This window comes from Pyxicephalus adspersus, chromosome 11, assembly GCF_032062135.1.
Source record: "Pyxicephalus adspersus chromosome 11, UCB_Pads_2.0, whole genome shotgun sequence".
NCBI lineage: Eukaryota > Metazoa > Chordata > Amphibia > Anura > Pyxicephalidae > Pyxicephalus > Pyxicephalus adspersus.
Genome location: NC_092868.1, coordinates 12,260,859 through 12,278,769, shown reverse-complemented (window position 1 = coordinate 12,278,769; position 17,911 = coordinate 12,260,859). Strand labels below are relative to the sequence as shown.

The 17,911-nt window shown below is 37.3% G+C and overlaps 1 protein-coding gene across 1 annotated transcript in view; it reads right to left on the bottom strand.

Moving 5' to 3' along the window:
- Window positions 1–1,787: 1,787 nt before the first annotated feature.
- LOC140340492 (beta-2-glycoprotein 1-like) overlaps window positions 1,788–17,911 on the bottom strand; it is a 39,402-nt gene continuing 23,278 nt past the window's right edge. The window contains exons 4-8 of the mRNA XM_072425745.1: window positions 16,226–16,328; window positions 13,807–13,883; window positions 9,985–10,164; window positions 8,098–8,295; window positions 1,788–2,435 (exon numbers count right to left, since the gene is read on the bottom strand). Of these exons, the coding sequence (XP_072281846.1) occupies window positions 2,362–2,435; window positions 8,098–8,295; window positions 9,985–10,164; window positions 13,807–13,883; window positions 16,226–16,328 (632 nt within the window). The 3' untranslated portion in view covers window positions 1,788–2,361. The remainder of the gene's footprint in view (window positions 2,436–8,097; window positions 8,296–9,984; window positions 10,165–13,806; window positions 13,884–16,225; window positions 16,329–17,911) is intronic.

Below are 17,911 nucleotides of genomic sequence, written 5' to 3'. Positions count from 1 at the left end.
TCCTGTGCTTTAGTGAGGAACAGGTAAGTGTGACAGGCATGAGTGTGTCATTTGCCTACATGCTATTGTCCCTCTTGCCTATGTCCCAACATTTGGGGGTATGCCCTGGATGTGTTTTAGGTGACTTTTACCCTATTCTGGTGCTGGGGAATCATGGCTTGAGATCAAACAAAAAGATTTAGATAATGTATGGGCTAAATTCTGGTGAAGAATACCTAATATACTTTTTTCTACTAAGCAATGTAGTACTTATATGGTTTTATATGAAATGTGAATGCTAAAGTGCATGGAAACCTGTTAAAACTCTGCTGCTACCTTTTCAGCATTGCTGCTTTGACTCGTACACACATCACATAAACATTTAAATTTATTGTTGAGCAAACTAAAGATGGGTTTTGTGATTTACAGCAGTACTTACATCACTTGCCTGTTCAGGCAAAGCTTTACTGTAATGGTAAGCAGTCAGGTTACCCAGGAACATCTACTCTAATGCCGGTGACTTTTCTCCAGAGGTCTTGCTTCCTTTATAATGAGATTGATCTTTGTTGACATTTTGTATTTCTGAAGGAAGACATAATTCTGGGATGCCTGTCAAGGCTTTCACTTCTGTACATTTGTGGAAAAACCTACAAGGTCATTGGTGTAAGACTTGCTCAATTTCACGGAGACATTTTCTGCCAGGGGAAGAAAGCAAGAAAAACCGCAGTCCCATGCAACACACAATATGTACCCAGTAATAGCAAAAACATTGAAATACTTGCTATTCTAAGATGGATAGACACTGTTTTGGTTGGAGGGTTTTTTTTCCGTTAGTCTCTTCTTACTACAATCCTAATGGTTAGACTTGATCAGGCAGTGATTAATGCAGAACGAGCTGCCAGATCACCTCCCAGCTGTCAAAAAAAAGATTGCTTAATAACCTCTTCCCGATGATGGCGGCCTCCTCTGTGGTTTACAGTCTGCTTTAGCACTATTTGGGTCTAGGTAATGCCTCCATTCAGTTCGAAATGGGGCCATTTTCCAACACTGGATATGCTAGGAGTGCAACTCCACACATTTTGACTGCAAAAACACATTGATCACTGGTGAAGATAGGCAGAAAGCAGTAGAGTGGTGGTCACTTTGACTATGATATGAGGATGGGAAGATGGTGTGGGTGTTCTTGTTTTTTGTGCTTAAGGGGGTAAATAAATATATATATATATATATATATAATTTTATTTGCTGACCACCCTTTTGGGTGGGTCAGTTTGAATTTCATATTTGGAAATTCATGTTCTTGGTTAGGATGATAAGCAAGAAAACGGCTGACCAATCAGTTACCAATGTCAGCTATTAATTCTGGAATAATGATACTACCAGCACTAAGATCAGTTTCAGTGATGTGCACAACTAATTTGCAGCAATTTTTAAAAAACCCTAAATGCAAAAGTTACCATTTCTTTACATTTGTTTTTTACCTAGTACATTAATTTTGGTAAAGCAAGAATACCAGAATTTAAAGCGCAAAAACTAGCCCATACATTATTTTGGGTTAAAATTAAGTAAAGGCAAGGAAATGGGGTTCCTTCCCTAAAACAGCAGCTCAATACTAAAGCAATTGGGCTCCCACTCTTGCTCCACAAAGGGAATACTGGTAATTTGGGGATGGATAAACCGGTTACTTACGCCCATTGGATGGTAAAACACTGGTTGCTCTCACACTTGCCTTTGCTTTGATATATGCCTAAATATATAATGAAGATATCATGTCCATCCGTTACACAACACCTCATATTTAAACAAAGTTTAATTTGTTATAGTTTTATTTACTACAAATAAATATCATACTTTACACACAATGATCATCTCCGAGATAAAAAAAAAACAATACCATAGAGTAGTCATTCAGACTGAAAAGACACAGCCCCCACAAGTCAACCTTTAAAGTACTACTCCAGTAAAAATATATGTATATATATATATATTTTTTCATTTGAAAAAAGTGGGCATGGTATAAACACACATTTGTTTATCCTTATGAATGTCTTTACAGTGGGTACACAGATAGCCAAAAAAGAATGAATTTCTAAACTCTTCACCATTTTAACTAAAACTTTAATTAAACTTCTGGTTTGAGTTTCACTTGAAATACTCGTTCGGCTAATACAACTTGTGTTTTAGGTTCAGTGGCTTTTTATTGAAATTTTACCAAAAATGACTTAGAAAGCTGGCAATTAATGGATCCCTTGTGAAAAAAAAAAAAAGTTCAGCAGTCATGGGTGACCTTCATAATTGCTGAGATACGGTGACAAGGTTTTCTTCCTCCAATGAAGAAATTCAAAGCACATAATGGAATCTCTTCTTCAATTCTTCAAGCAGTTACATGTCCTGGCATAAAGCAATTTCTGACACAAGTTTCCAGGGGAAAATATTGTGCTGTACCCAGGTTGGTTCTAAAAAAAAATGAAAAATGCATTTTAAAAAAATAAATAAAGATCTATTGAAAGTATTTTTACTCTTGAGAAAGTGCATCTCTCAGCTGACCTAAAGTTAATAATCATTCTGTAGTTACAAGGCTCCTTGTGGCTTTATCAAGTACATAGACACCTTCAGGGCTAAATTAGCCTCCTATGGCTCAGGGGTGCCTCGTAGCTGAAGAATATCTTAATTAAAAGAACACTTGTCTTTTAAGTTAAGTGGAATGAATGAGATAAAATGTACAAGCTGCCACTAAACATATTTTTCTGTTTTTACAGCATGCAACTATATTTTTAAAGTGTCAGAAAACCAAAAAATGTATTTTATCACAGGCTTCTTTACATTTTTCTTGACAATGTTGCTCTTTTTCTCTATAAAATGTATTTAAATACACAGTATTTACCTGGGGATCCTTCCAGCTACTACTATTAGATGAAACCGGAAACACTATTTAAGACAATCCCCCATCTTTTGCATTAACATCCTTCTGGACACCTTGGGGAATCGCACTATTGGTGTGACTGACAGAGGCTCCTCCAGGGAGCAATGTTGTGAGATTCTACAGCAGAACAAACTAGAGATGAGTGGGAAAGCCTCTGACATTCTTGTGAAAATTTCCTTCCGATGGGTCTACGAAATTTCGGCAAACCGATTTCACTAATTCCATTGAAGTCCAGGGTGCAGGTTCCCATGCCCCCTAGGTTGATAAGTACAGCCCGGGGAGCGTGGGAACTTCTGATCACAGCTGATTGGAGGCACATGAGTGCTTCCAATAAGCTGTGACTGCAGGCCAACTCTCAACGGAGTTTCAGTCCAGTTCCCATGGTCACCGGGCTGATAAGTACAGCCCAGGGAGTGTGGGAACTTGCAGTCATAGCTGGTTGGAGGCACGCAAGTGCCTCCAATCAGCTGTGACTCCAGATGAACTCTCAATGTAATTTCCCCATTGAGAGTTCATCTGAGTTCAGTTCCCACAGTCACCAGGCTGATAAGTACAGCCCGGGGAGTGTGGGAACTTGTGGTCACAGCTGATTGGAGGCACGCAAGTGCTTCCATTCAGCTGTGACTGCAGGCAAACTCCTAATGGAGTTCCTCCATTGGGAGTTTATTTGAGTTTGGCGGGAACACGACCTCCTGGCGAATCACTAGGCAAATCTTGCTGACATGTTCTGTAAGCGAGAAAGCCCGATTCGCTGCAAGATCGAAATTAAAAGTTTTGCCCGCTCATCCCTAGAACAAACACTAAGAGTCATGTTCAGCTAAGAATATTGTGTAATATATCCATGCCATTGGGCAATAAATCTGGTTGAGAATGGGGGAAAAATGCCTCAACACGATCTTTCCTTTACCTTATTTAGACATTTGGAACTCAGGTATATTTACACCACTTTACTACCTACCACTGTTTTATAACTGTAGCAAATCTTTGCCAAAGCAAAATTATAAAATAATGTTTGTAAATATTTAGGAATACAGTTGTTAAAGAAATAGGAGGTGAGTCTGATTTTACATTGGAAACACCCGAAAAGTCAGGGGCTGGTCTATAGGTGAAGAGTTTGCACCAGATTAGGTGACTGGCATCTGACAATCAACATTGGAAAAATTGACATGGGGCTGCACCCCTAGTTAACATTCCATAGTCTTTTCTCCTCTGATTACTGACTCTGTTCTTTTGGTCTGTGGGGCCATCCCCCTAATTTGCCTCACTATGAACAACTCTTCAAACTGTTGAGTCTTGAAGACATCACTAGGATGCAGTGCATTACTGAGAATTTAGAAAAGCTTTATTTTCCCACCCACTTGTTGGTTCTTGTTGGTAGAAAGAAAGATGGTAGTTCCTGGTCATGTATAGACTACAGAGGGCTGAACAAAATTGCCTTTTAAAGAGTACCCGCTTTATTCATTGACAGTATATTTGACTAGAATGTGGTGGTTTTTACCTATTTAGACCTCAAAGCAGTCTACAATCTCAGAATGAGACTCTTTAGAATGAGACAAATCTTTAGAATGAGACTTGGTGATGAGTGGAAAACTGCCTTCAACAGTAAAAAGTCAACAGAAAGACAGGAAACCACTATGGTCAAACTTATACAATAAAACAATCTTCTGAATGATTTCTTGGCAGCTTTGTCTCTAGCTGTCAGTGAAAATGGGCAGAATATTTGATTTTTTTTACTTTTCCTTCAAAATGTCATATTTTTACTGCACCGGGGGGCAGCGTCTCAGGAAGAAGAATCACAAATTCCTATCTCTTGCTGGCATGTTCTGAAATGTTCCCACCTTGGAAGACTCTCCTACATGTCCTACAATCCAAAACATTTCCCTTCAGTCTTCTCTACACATAAAAACAATATTCAGACCGATTGCTGTTTATCCTTTGTGGATTTTTACTGATCCAAGGTTTTTAAAAATTGACATTCACATTTATTTGGTATTACAAAACAAAAATCAGTACTATTATGATCACTAAAAATCTGTACTGTCATAATATCCTTGTTTCAAAATTCTCTTCAGTATTTCATCATCTGAAAGGAATGTGGTCCAGAGGAGAGCTAGGTACCTGCCCATTGAGGTATTATAATGATAAAGTCCATATCAATTATAGCCTAAAAAGCCTGATGTAGAGAGTCCAAGATCCATTTAACTGGAGGGGGGTGGGCAACAATTTTTTTCTCAACTGTTTTCTTTTGCTCCCATGTTGCTATCTTATGAGGAACCTGAATGGGTTGCTGTGTTTGCCCAGTGGATAATCATCCGAAGCTGAAAAAGATAATTTTACCAGCATGACTCACCCTAGTGTGCAGATAGGCAGGTATGCATCTAGTACATTCTTAGGCAACACTGTACTGCCTGTCGGAAATAGTATGGTGCATCATTGCTGAGGAATCTGTCTCCATGTGACTGTTGGCAATACCTTCAAGACCTATCCCCGGACCCATGTTTGACCAAAGGCCAATTTCCAGACTCATATTTTTTATTGCCTGTGATAGTGTTTAAGTCTCGGAAAAGCTGTGGCTGTATTCTTGATAACTAGTTGCTGACCTTTATTTTTTTTGCCTGTCATATAAACCGAACTTTGCCTGACCTATGACCACAAACTCTTTCAGATATGACTGACTCTTATATATGTCATTTGGTTTTGTGACCCCCAACCTTCCCATGCGCTGCAATTTAGATTGTCATAGTCTTCCTTTGTTTAACCAAATCCTTAGCGTACGGGGATGGCCCTACCAGTCTTCTGGGTTGAGCAAGTGAAGAGTATGGTGTCAGATTGGGGGCATTGAATTTCGGTAAGCATTAAATTTGTCAAGGGATACAACACCTGCATCCTTCTGCCACTTATGCAAATAGCGCCTCAAAAAGTAACAAAAATAGAACCACAAGACATAGCCTAAAAAAACTCTTTAATAATACTGATCGTTCAAAATGACAAACCATCCCTTCAGATCAGATTTGATTTAGTTCATGAGTGAAATGTGTGGATCTGACCTGCTACTGCATCTTGGACTGACCACTAGCCCTCAGTGCTCATTTATAGACTAATTTATTAAACCGATATAATGCAACACATGTCAAATGGCAGCAAGGAAGAATCAGTACAACTTCAGCAGTGTTTAGCAATGAGCAGCAAAGAACTGCAAAAATGGGAGTTGCTATGGAAACTCCAGCAAAGAGAACCTCTTTCTAACCTGGAATGTTTTTCTTCTAGCTTTTGATATTTGAACATTAAAATTAATGGTAAAGTATTAGGGCTAAACTCTACAGGAGAATTTAGTTACATAACAAACATTTAATCAGCAAAAAAACTTTACACATACATGGTTACACATAAGTGCACCCATATATGAGAGGATACACATAAACTGAATCCTGGAGATTTATAAACATAAATAGTCATCACAGGGTGAGGGAAACACCTACTATCAATCACTGCAAAAAGCAGAACATATTGGGCTGTATTTATAAAGCAGGGAATCTGACATTCCGTCAAACATTCCCTGGTGGAAATCAATTACTGCCACTGAAACACATAGGCCTGGAAGATAAGGGAATTTCAGATTCCCTGTTTTATAAATAGAGCCTATTGACTTATCATTGCTTCCAACACATTCAGACATAAAAATACTAGTTTATATGCTATTTGGCTAAAGGTTTGTGGACCCACAGTTGTGTTTGGAACAACAGAATAATAATATGTTTTAAAAAGTGAATAAAAAACCCTTATAATAGCTTTTATTTCCCTAAACATAGATCCATTGGGAACACTGCACAATTTTTTCCAAATCTAAACATGAAAAGATGAAGATCTGAAGATCTGAAGATCTAAAATTGGTCATTCCAGACATTGTTCAGAAGTACAGCATACTTTGAATAAAAAGTTGATTGGAGATAGAAAAATTTATAAAGAAGTGCACAAAAATGATAGGCTGCTCAGCTGAAACGACCTCAAATGCTTTAAAATGGCAAACAAAACATGAAAGATGTGGAAGAAAACAGAAAACTGCCATTGGAATGGATAGAGGAAAAACCAAAATGGCTCCAGGAAGATAAAAGAAGGTCCAAAGGTACCTGTGATTACTGCTACCATTAGAAGTCGCCTATGTGAATACAAACTATCAGCAAGGATCCCCCACAAAGCCTGAATGTTAAAAGACATATGCTGAAGAGTTTACAGAACACATTGACTGGCTTACTGACTGGGGGTCGCCGACAGTTTGTCAGATGACCACCAAACACTGAATTCAAGCCACAGTATACACTATGGGGATCAGTATACATGATATGGGGATGTTTCTTATACTTTGGTGTTGGGCCTGTTTATTGCATACCAGGCATCATGGATCAGTTGGAATACATCAAAATACTAAAAGATACACCAGTAAACAAGCAGATCAACAGCATTGACATTATGAAGTGGCCAGCCCAATCCCAAGACCTTAATCTATTAAAAAAACTTGTAGGGTGACATTAAAAATGCTGAGGCAAAAACCAAGAAATGCAGGAGAATTGTGGAATGAAGTTCAATCATCGTGGACTGGAATACCTGTTAACAGGTCATTCCATGCAACACTGATGTGCAGCAGTTCACAGGAACAGTGATTATACAACTACTGAACACAACTGTATAAGAGAAATTCCACAGATATTCAACTTCCTACTTTTCTAAGGAGTCAGTTACATCTTAGGCATTCCCAGCACTGTTCTAAGCTTTGCTAACATGAACCTTTCTATGTTGTGGCTATATAAACTAATGTAATTTCAAGTCTACAAAAGATGCAGAGATGCAGCTACTATATTTTTTCATATTGGATATAATCATTTGATTATAGCAGGCAGCCCCCTCTGTTTAGAAGTCTGTCTTTGGCAATTGTTGAATCTAATCTAATGAACATTGGCAGTTAAGAACTTGAAATCTGCTAAAATCCATGTAACTGGCCAAGATTCTATTCCTAATGATATACTGGGTTATACTATACAAGAAACCACCTTTCACTGGTCTATACTGATAAAAAGTGAAATCCAACAAACTGAAGTACAATCTTGAACAACATTTTGCTACATTTCTTTACTGCTGTTTGCATTGTTTCAATGAAATATTCCTGCATGCAATCAATGAAACAATTCTAAATGGCTTACCCTCATAGCAGTCTGGTAGGGGAAGAGTACTATCAAAACACTTAGAAGAAGCCGTAAAGCTGCAAGCTTGGGTTGAGTTCCGGCAGAAAAATGTAACAGTCTCACCATGATGCACTAGACCTTCTTCAATCTCTGTGACCCAGACCTTTCTGTCCTTGTAGATGACCCGGCTTCGCTGTACTGGCACTTTACACCTAGCTGTGCAAATAGATCAACCAACACAGTTACCAGGTCACTGTTTATTTAACTTTTTGCAATATTTTCAGTACATAGTTCATGATTAATAATTGCACAAAATCTTGAAAAATGATGACAATACTATATAACTACGCATAGGTAGGTATGAGTTTTGGTAGGGATTGAAGCTTTTTAAAATTAAATCTCAGAACTGTAAGACCTGGCAAACTTTGGTGGATTCAACTGGGATGAACTTGTAACCCATTATGCATTACATGGCTTTTGAACTATGTAAACAAGTTAAAATGGTCAATAGCAGCGTGGGCTAGCCCAATTACTAAATATAGTCAATGACATCACTGAGGATTCCATATGCTAATGCAGCACAGTGAATTTGTCAAGTGGCAATTGGTAATGTGACATGTTTATTGGGTTGTTGTTACTAATGTGGATTTACACTGCTGGACAAAGTAACTGATGAACGCTTTATTTCTAGGAATATAACTGTTTAAAAAAAAAAAAAAAACTAAAAAAAAGAAGAAACCAAATGTAATAGTTTATTATAGCCTGTAATTCCACCACCAGAAGGATATTGCAGTGAAATGGTTAACTTTCAACCCGCAATACTGTTATTCACCTCTAGAAGGAGATTTTCCCTAGCTCAAACAGGTGTCGGTAGGTATGTGTGTATTTAGGGCTTTACCTCTCCACCGTTCTTGCTAGATCAGGGGTCAGCAAACTTTTTTGGCTACTAGGCCATTTCAGGAGGTCAAGAAGGCACACTAGGCCAAACTCTCTTTCGAGTCCCATGCTGATTACTCTGCCACCACCAGAAATGCCCCTTAAGGGAAATCCCTCTCCTCCGCAATGCATACCGAGAAGAGGGAATGTCCCCTTACCCCAGCGGTGGAAGTGTTAACGCTGGCCACAGTAAATAAGGAAGGGAGGCATCGACCAGGGGGGTGTTAGGCCAGAACGGACTACTTGCTAGGCCGTATATGGCCTAAAGGCTGGAGTTTGTTGACCTCTCTGCAATAGAATCTTAGTTTGCTAGCCATTTCATCTGTGATCTGTTCTTCCTGAAACATACCTTTGCTTGCTCTGCCTTGGTATCGTGCTGATTTGCCTGATTCTCTCCTGACAACTTGATCTGTCCTTTTTCCTCCATGGCTAACCCATGGATAACCCATTTTGGAAATGTATGTGAGCGGCAGCAAGCTGGTATCAACCTGCAGCTCAGCATCCTCACCACTAGAAGTTCTGGAGAAGACCCGGCTGAAACTCTGCACCTCAATACATGTACAGCCAATAAAACAGGTTAGCACCTCTGCAAATTCTTCAATTATTGAGGTTCAATTATTCTTCACAATATCTGCATGGATTTTTAAATTGGTTTTTTAAAAGACTGAGAATGAAGCAGTGGTCTAAGTTTCAGGTGGCAAAATAATTTGAGCTGTAGAGCTAATTTCAAGAATGCAAACAATCAAATCAATAACTTTTTTATTTTAAAATTAAAATTTCGATAAAAATATATTATGTTGTAACTGGCTTCATGCCTAAAACAACTGTGTAGTAGATGATGTAAATGGGCCAGACTGAGAAATGAATAGGCAAGTAGGGCCAATGTGAAAATGTACCGTAGACCTTTTTTTTTAGGGCTTGACTGCCCGACTAGGAATTTCTGGATGAGTTTTTCAACATATGCCTTACCTCTGCAGGCTGGAGCTTCAGACCACTGCCCATTGGCCAAACAGGTTGAACTGTGTAATCCATCCATCAAGAAGTTTTTCTTGCACATATAATAGATCACTTCTGAGACTTCATACTCCATTTTTTTCACCGCCACAAGAATACCTTCATTGATTTCTGGCGGCGGAGGGCAATACATTTCTGAAAAAAAGTTCAGTTTTAGGTTGATCATGCTGGAAGAAAAATGATGCAAGCATACCTCTTCACGGTATTGATTTTTAGAATAAATTGTCGCATTTTTATATAAAAAAATGTGCATTTCAGCAATGAAATCATATTTTCTGGGAGGGAGAAGGGAGCAAGTCAGGCAGACAGATGAGGACATTGTAAGTAACAAGAACAGCTTTTAAATTAAATTTGCAAATATAAGTTGTGCATAAAATCTTTATCAGATACCAAATGAAATTCTAATGTCCTTCAAGTAAAGAAGAAGTAAAAGCAGAAGAAAATGTTTTCATCCACTGGACCCCTATATGAGACAGCTGAAAAATAAGTACACGTGTATTCCTATCTCCTTTAATACATTCAAGCAAATTGTTTGCTAATATATCTTATTACCTCTTCTGTTCCTATGAAATTCTAAATATCCATTTGAAATGTAATGCCTGATGACAAATTAAAAGTATTTCCCGATGTTTTCAGACACATTAGTACCTAAATCACAGACGACATCCCTGACATCTCTTTAGATATGCTTACAGTCTCCAATTTCTTGTAGAGAAGAGGGATGGACAAGCATATCTGAAAAGGAATCGGGATGGTCTGGCTCACTAAAGAATCACAATTTCTTTTTGATAGCTGCTAGAAAAAATAATATTTTTTGAACAGCATATGTTCCTTACATTCTTCTTACATTTAGCATCATGGCTGGTGTATCTAAATATCAGCTCTTCGGGGCAGGGTCCTCTCCTCCAGTGTCACTGTCTGTATCTGTCTGTCATTTGCTACCCCTATTTAATGTACAGCACTGCGTGATATGTTGGTGCTATATAAATATTATTAATACAGTAATTTAATAGTTTTAATAATAATTCCTCCATCTATAACATTTGTAGAAACAGAACAGCAGAGGGATGCTTATATCTACTGGCAATGTCCTAAATTTGTTGCAACAGAGTAGACCTCCACGTACCTAGAAAGCAGTCTTTTATTCCTTCCTACCTTATTTTTCTCCACCTATTAGAAATGTGTCAATCTTCTGATGCCCAAACACCAGATCCTTTTTACAGGAAGCCAGAAAACTCTATAGACACTATTCTAGAAAAGAAGAAGAGTGGAAGAAAGTATAGCTGGAAAAAGTTGCCTAATTCACAGATTGCTCTAATGCAAAAATCTGTCATTAAATCTCCCTCAAAACAGGCACAAGCTAATCATACTAACAGGAAAGGTAGCTCAATACTTGACATTGATTGAAAGTCCAAATTATTATTAAGGGTTTGTTTACTTTCCTGGTGATGTTCCTTACAGCAGTTCTGTATTGAAACATTTTAGCAACGACTAAAAACCACCAACAATTATATGATATTTCAGGTATGTATCATCGTATTACCCAAAATGCTACTTTAAAACTCTGATTATCTAGAGAAAATCGAGAAAACCACAAAAGCATATAATAGTAAATACACCCTATACGCTACTGTCTATGTATTGTATATTTTTTATACAATTTTGTTCTTGACTTGACAAAACGATTAATAAAAAATACAATGAAAAACTGTTGGTTTCCCAAACCAAATCTGATGCCAACAGTAATATTCATGATTCATGTTATGTCCCAAAATAATTCATTGATATTCCATGTTCTAACTGCCGTTTTCTGGAATAAATTTAAATTTAACTGGTGGCCTTTGGGGAAGAGACTATAAATCTTAGTGTATTCTTATAGTGTATGAACCTAATATTGGTAATATAACATTCAGAATATTAATTCATTTCACGTGTCTTTCTTTTTCCTCACTGTTTGCATAAAGTGACAGTGATGGGATAGGACAAAATATAATACCATTGTTTTAGGGGGATTTAACTTAGAGGAATAACATGTAACCACCAAATACACCCTAGATCTTGTATATCTCTAAATAAAATGAATATTATAGAAAAGTAGTATTCTTAGCAATAAAGATTGGTGTAACTGAAAATTATGTTCGTAACATTTTTGCTCAAAAAGCATATTTTACAAAAATGAGAACATTTGCATGGTAGTTAATAAGAAGGATAAACTATTACAATTTTTAATGTTTTTAAATACTGCAGTATGTTTTATTTACATCAGACTGTTAGAGAAGCCTATTTCATCAACTGTTAAATTAAAAAAAACGTTTTTATGATCAGTGTTTCTAGGGATGTGAGTGCAATAAATAGCTGGACATTCATTGTTTTGAAAACGCAGTAAATCTAAAGAACAGTGTCAGAAAAAGTAAAACTTTTATACAGAAATTGACTAAATTTTCATAAACCTTTTTATTGCTCAAAAAAAAAATAGTTATGTTGCGAAAAAACTAGTTTTCAAAAATCAATTTTGAATATCCGTATTTATTACTGTTAAGCACATTCAGTTGTCAGAATCCAATTTTTTTTTGCACTTGGGGTGTTTTAGTAATGATATTTTGATATATGAGACCAAATGTACCTAATCTTTTGTAGATCGATAAGTATCTTTTTTTATCTGTAGATGTAATTATATTAAACTGAAACAACAGTATATATAAATGTATATATATTAAATGAAGTAACTTTTTACTAATATGTTGGCTTTTTTGCTTTGGAATTAAACCATATGTGCCATGATGAGCTCAGACAGAACCATGAAAGCTGCTAGAATGAAGCGAAATGTGTTTTAATTGGAGGCTCCTACTGAGACTTATGGCTGTAGTCCACCATCTACGTGTATTTCAAGATGGTCTGCATAACTTTAAATCTTCACTGAAACATGACTGGAGAATGAAAAATTTAATCTGATGGAATAACAAAGATAGTTCTCGATAAAGATGCTTTGATTAAAACTCCTGCATTCCTACTAAAATGTAAATGCTCATTGTCATTTATAACTAATGGAAACAACACAAACAAAAAAAAGCTTTAACCTCCTGAGCGTTACACTGAGGTCTAGATTTCTGTACCAAAAGTGATCCACTGTTTTTCATGAAATTTTTTTTTTAAATTGTAGAGATCGACGGACGACGCTGGACGGAGGACGACGCTGGAATATGAAAACGACGCTGGATGAGCACAGGGGGACCAGGTAAGTATGGATGGGAAAAATCTCGGGGTTAACCATCTTTGCAATTTTTTTGTGCCCGAACGAAGGTCGGGCTTAACGGCAAGGTGGTTAAGGCCCTTTCATAGCTGTGGTGAAACCTTACCCGTAGTATGGTTCTTCCAAAATAAACCAAACAGCCAGCAGCAATTTATTGCTTCGTGGAAGCACGATGTTCCACAGCAACCATTTGCAAAAAATGGTTCCTGACCATTTCTATTCACTTAAATGGGAGAGGTTGGAATCTGTGGTTGAGCCTGCACCAAAACGCTGGGGTTCACTGCGGGTCTAAAATGGCCTTTAATCATCCCAACTGTAAAAAAAAGTCACTCAAAAAAAGGTACTCAGCAAGGAAAACTAAACTTAAAACAAAATGCATTTAAAGCTTCAGCAAGGCGACATTGTTTGCCATTCAGCGTTTTGTGTGGTTGTTGGAGTATATCAGGCTGCAGAATAAAATGCTAATGACTTTTACATGTAATTATATGTTTTCATCATTTGGTGACAATGAAACATGCAGAACATACTTTTGCATATAGGAGCTGGATTTGTCCACGTGTTGTTTTCAAGGCACTCTGTCACTTCCTGACCTTCAAGTATGAAACTGTAAAGGGAGAAAAGTGATTATTTATCTGTTGGGAAACAAACAAACGGCAAGGAAACTGCTAATTAAAGCAGAATAAAAATGCTATAGTGGGAAAAACAAGAACTATATTTAATAGGTATCTGACAGCCCAGCTTTCAAAGCTCGGAATTCCACAGACTAATTATTCATGTACAGTGCATGAACATCAGCTTGTGTGATTTGAGGTTCCCAGTTTTCTCAGGATCCCAAAATGAGAGCCACTGTTAGGCAGGCTGCAATGGTCTATTTCCTCTGCTGGCAGCACTGTACCAGAACTGACGGAGCCTTCTACCGACCACCAGCAGGTAGCCCTTTGCAGCTCAAGATCTTGGCTATGCTCACTTCAATATGCATTATTTAAAGACTATCCTTTTCTTACAAAATTGGGCCTGGTTTATGAAATCTCTTCAAGGCTGGAGAAGATACACTCTCAATGGTGAACCTGAGAGATCCAGCAAACCTGGAATAGATTCCTTAGTCAAACAAATTGCAAATGTTTTCAATACTGGACCAGATCCATTTCAGATTTTTTTGTATCACCCAGGTTAAAAAGTATATCCTCCCCAGTCTTGGAGAGCTTTAATAAATCAGGCCCATTGTCTGAGCTTCTTGTCAATTTTGCCTGCTTGCTGCTTTGCTCCTGGCTCCTGACTAGTGTTGGTCGAATAGCTCACTATTCGATTCGGCAGCTGTTCGGCCGAATATAGCACAAAAATTCGGGTGGTCGAACATTGAATTCGAATCCTATTAAAGTCAATGGGAGAAAGATTCGGGTTTGTTTCAGCACTGTGTGGAGCTTCTACAGCCTCCAAACAGATATAAAAAGATACATTGTAAAAAGATACATAAAAAGATACATTATAAAATGATACATAACACTATTACATACCCCTGTGCTTTACAGCAAAATTCGGTTCGGGTATACCCGAATTCGAACAGCCATATTCGGGTCGAATATAGGGACAACCCGAATTCGAACATCAACACTACTCCTGACCCTTGACCTTAATCACTCTGCCTTTAACCCATCCTGATTTTTGCCCACCTTGGTTACATTGATATATGTATTCTGTATTTAGCTTTTTAACCCTGCGTATATATATTTCCTTTATTTTTTAGATACTGGGGTTGTTTTGAGTTTTCCCATTGTGTAATATTATACTACATGTCAGCTTTATTTCTAATGAAACTTTTTGGTTTAATTCTGGGGTCTTGCTCCCCAGTATATACTGGTAAAAGTGGTCACTGGTTTTTTCTGGACAAATCTGCCACTAGGTGACATAACTGGTGCCTACAAAAAAATTAGCAAGGTGTAATGTAGATTTTGTTTTTGTTTGGATCTCATTCCAAGCATACATAATGTACTTTAGGTACTTTAAGTCCACTCCTTTCTCTATAAGATGTGTAAACAGCTAAGGTTGCACATTCTCTCAATTTTTTCTACTGTTACTGTTGAGCCTTTAGCCTTAATGAATATGGATAATAAAGCATTTTTGGCATCATTCTAGATAGGATTTTGCGTAAACTTGTTCACTTTGGCTAAACTGTAGTCCACTTCACCAGCAATTTAACACAAATACCTACTGTTTTCCCTTGATTTTACTGAGAATTTGTTAGAGGAGAGGCTGCAACCTAGAATTTGTGTGCAAGATTTGGCTGAGTGCAGTGTATACAAGCCCAGGAAGCATTCTTAACTTTCACCAAACCCATTTTTTACAAACCTGTTACTTCGAGCCTAAGAATGGGCTTGGATGGGAAAGGTAAATACTGGTAAACTTACAAATTGTCTGGTTGTTGTTGGGGGTTGTATTGCTGCTAATAACACAATCCAAGAGCTGAATTTATAAAGTAAGAAGCAGTTTTCCCATTGACTGTAAAGAACAGTACTATCCCCTGACACACACTATTTACATAGTGTCTACAATTAAATCAAAAGAACAATTGGGGCTACAAAAATAAGACTTCATCAAACACTGTGAGATTTGTATTCCAAACTACATTCTATATACACTATGGCTGACATGGCTGGATTTGGTGCAGGAACCCAATAGAGGTAATTTTCAGCCATTGTTCTGTTCTGGAATTTTAAGCTGATAGTATGACCTTTGTATTATGAAAGAGAGTGGAAATAACCCAGCAAAAACACAAAATGAACATAACAAAAAGTCTGTAGAGGTTCACAGACTGATGGGTAATAATGACAAAACTTAGACAAAACGCTGGCCATTTATAACAGCCACTGTCGAGCGTTTTTTTCCCAACAAAACCACATTTATTTATTCTTATTGAAGTAATGAAACCTAACAGAAAATCAAACATACCCTGGATTGCATAGATAGCGGACACTAACCCCCTTCACAGAATTTCCATACTTCACATATGATCCATCCTTTATACCAGGAGGGTTGCCACAAGGAGATATTTCTACAAATAAAAGAAAGTCATTACATTTTTTCATTAGATGTCTGTTTTGCAACATATAATACAAAAAATAATATGGTACTAATATAAATGTATTATGCAACATAGAATCTTCAATAAAAAGTTTATATTGCTTAGATGACACTAAAGCTAGGAATACAATTCATAGAATTTACTACAGAGCAACACAATTATTAGCTCGCTTAGTGTCAAATTAAGCATTTAGGGTAAATCAAATTTGGCGAATTAGGCATCAGCATTTTTATCATTTAACCAGATAATAAAAGCTTTAAGACTGTCAAAAACTTGCAGTGAGGTCTGCAGGTTTAGTTCTTTTTCCATGAGGGATTGAATCTGATAATGAAATCTGGGACTATTGTTCCTGAAATTTGGTATGAGTTACGTAATTGTTATTTTTGATTTGAAAAATGTATAGAGATAGATAAAGAGAAAAAAAGAATGAACAAAGAGGGCTCTATGGCATTATAATAATTCCTGAAGATTTATTTAGTTACAAAACCTCTAGCACTGTCACTGTTACTGTCTTTGGTATATAGATTTGAGGACAAGCTTACAGAACATTGTGTTATGAATTGGATGGAATGTTCCAGTGGATGTTAGCCCTGGCGCATTTCGCTAAAACAAGACTTTTTCAGGGGAGGTAACAGCATCAAATACAATAGATTCTATTCCAAAGATTAGAAATGTGAAGCTGTCCTGGGGTTGGGAAACAATTATGGCTTTCCAGAAGTTAAGCTGTGTACACACTTGCAATAATTATTGTTGGAAACGAATGACTAACGGCTATCTTCTGATAATTGCTAACAAGTGCACAACGACTGACCAACGACAACAACGAACCATCCCGGCGGATCTGATTTGGCGACGATCGTTCGCTATCTATTGTGTGTGCGGTCGTTCAGTGATCATGAATGTTTTTGCGGTTCACTTTCTCCTTTACATGTCACTGCCTGCATCGCTCAAACGATCGTATTTAGTGTGTGTACATTATTAGTGGATTATATTCAAATGATCGTATTGTTACAACATGTACAGAAGTATGCACAATACAATCATTCAAAATAATCGTGCATAATCGTTAGTCGTTCGTTTTATAACGACAATTATTGCAAGTGTACCTAGCTTTAGGAATGTAGAGCTCACCCTAATTCAATAGGCTTCAATTTTACAGTTGTTTCCTTAAGAGGAATGGGGTTTCTTCTGGGATTGTCTCACAATCATCTGCTGCCTAAATGACCCTGGTTTCCCAGTGGTTTCTGCAGAAGAACAGTGCTAGGTATGCAGCTAAGGTGGAACCCCACCTGCAGTTGCGTGGCTCTGCCAAACTAAATGTTCCCAGAGCTTTTTTTAATATTTAGTCATTGGCTATCAATACTGTATGGTTTTTATAGTATTTATACTTCCAAATGGTACTGTTATTGTTTTGACCCATGACCCTTATCTGTAACTCCTTCAACCATATGTTATCTATGATTGTACTAATTTGGCCCTTACAAACAAAACAACATTGCACAAGATACTAATATCTGTATTATCTGTTTATAAAAAAGACTGTGTGTAAGAAA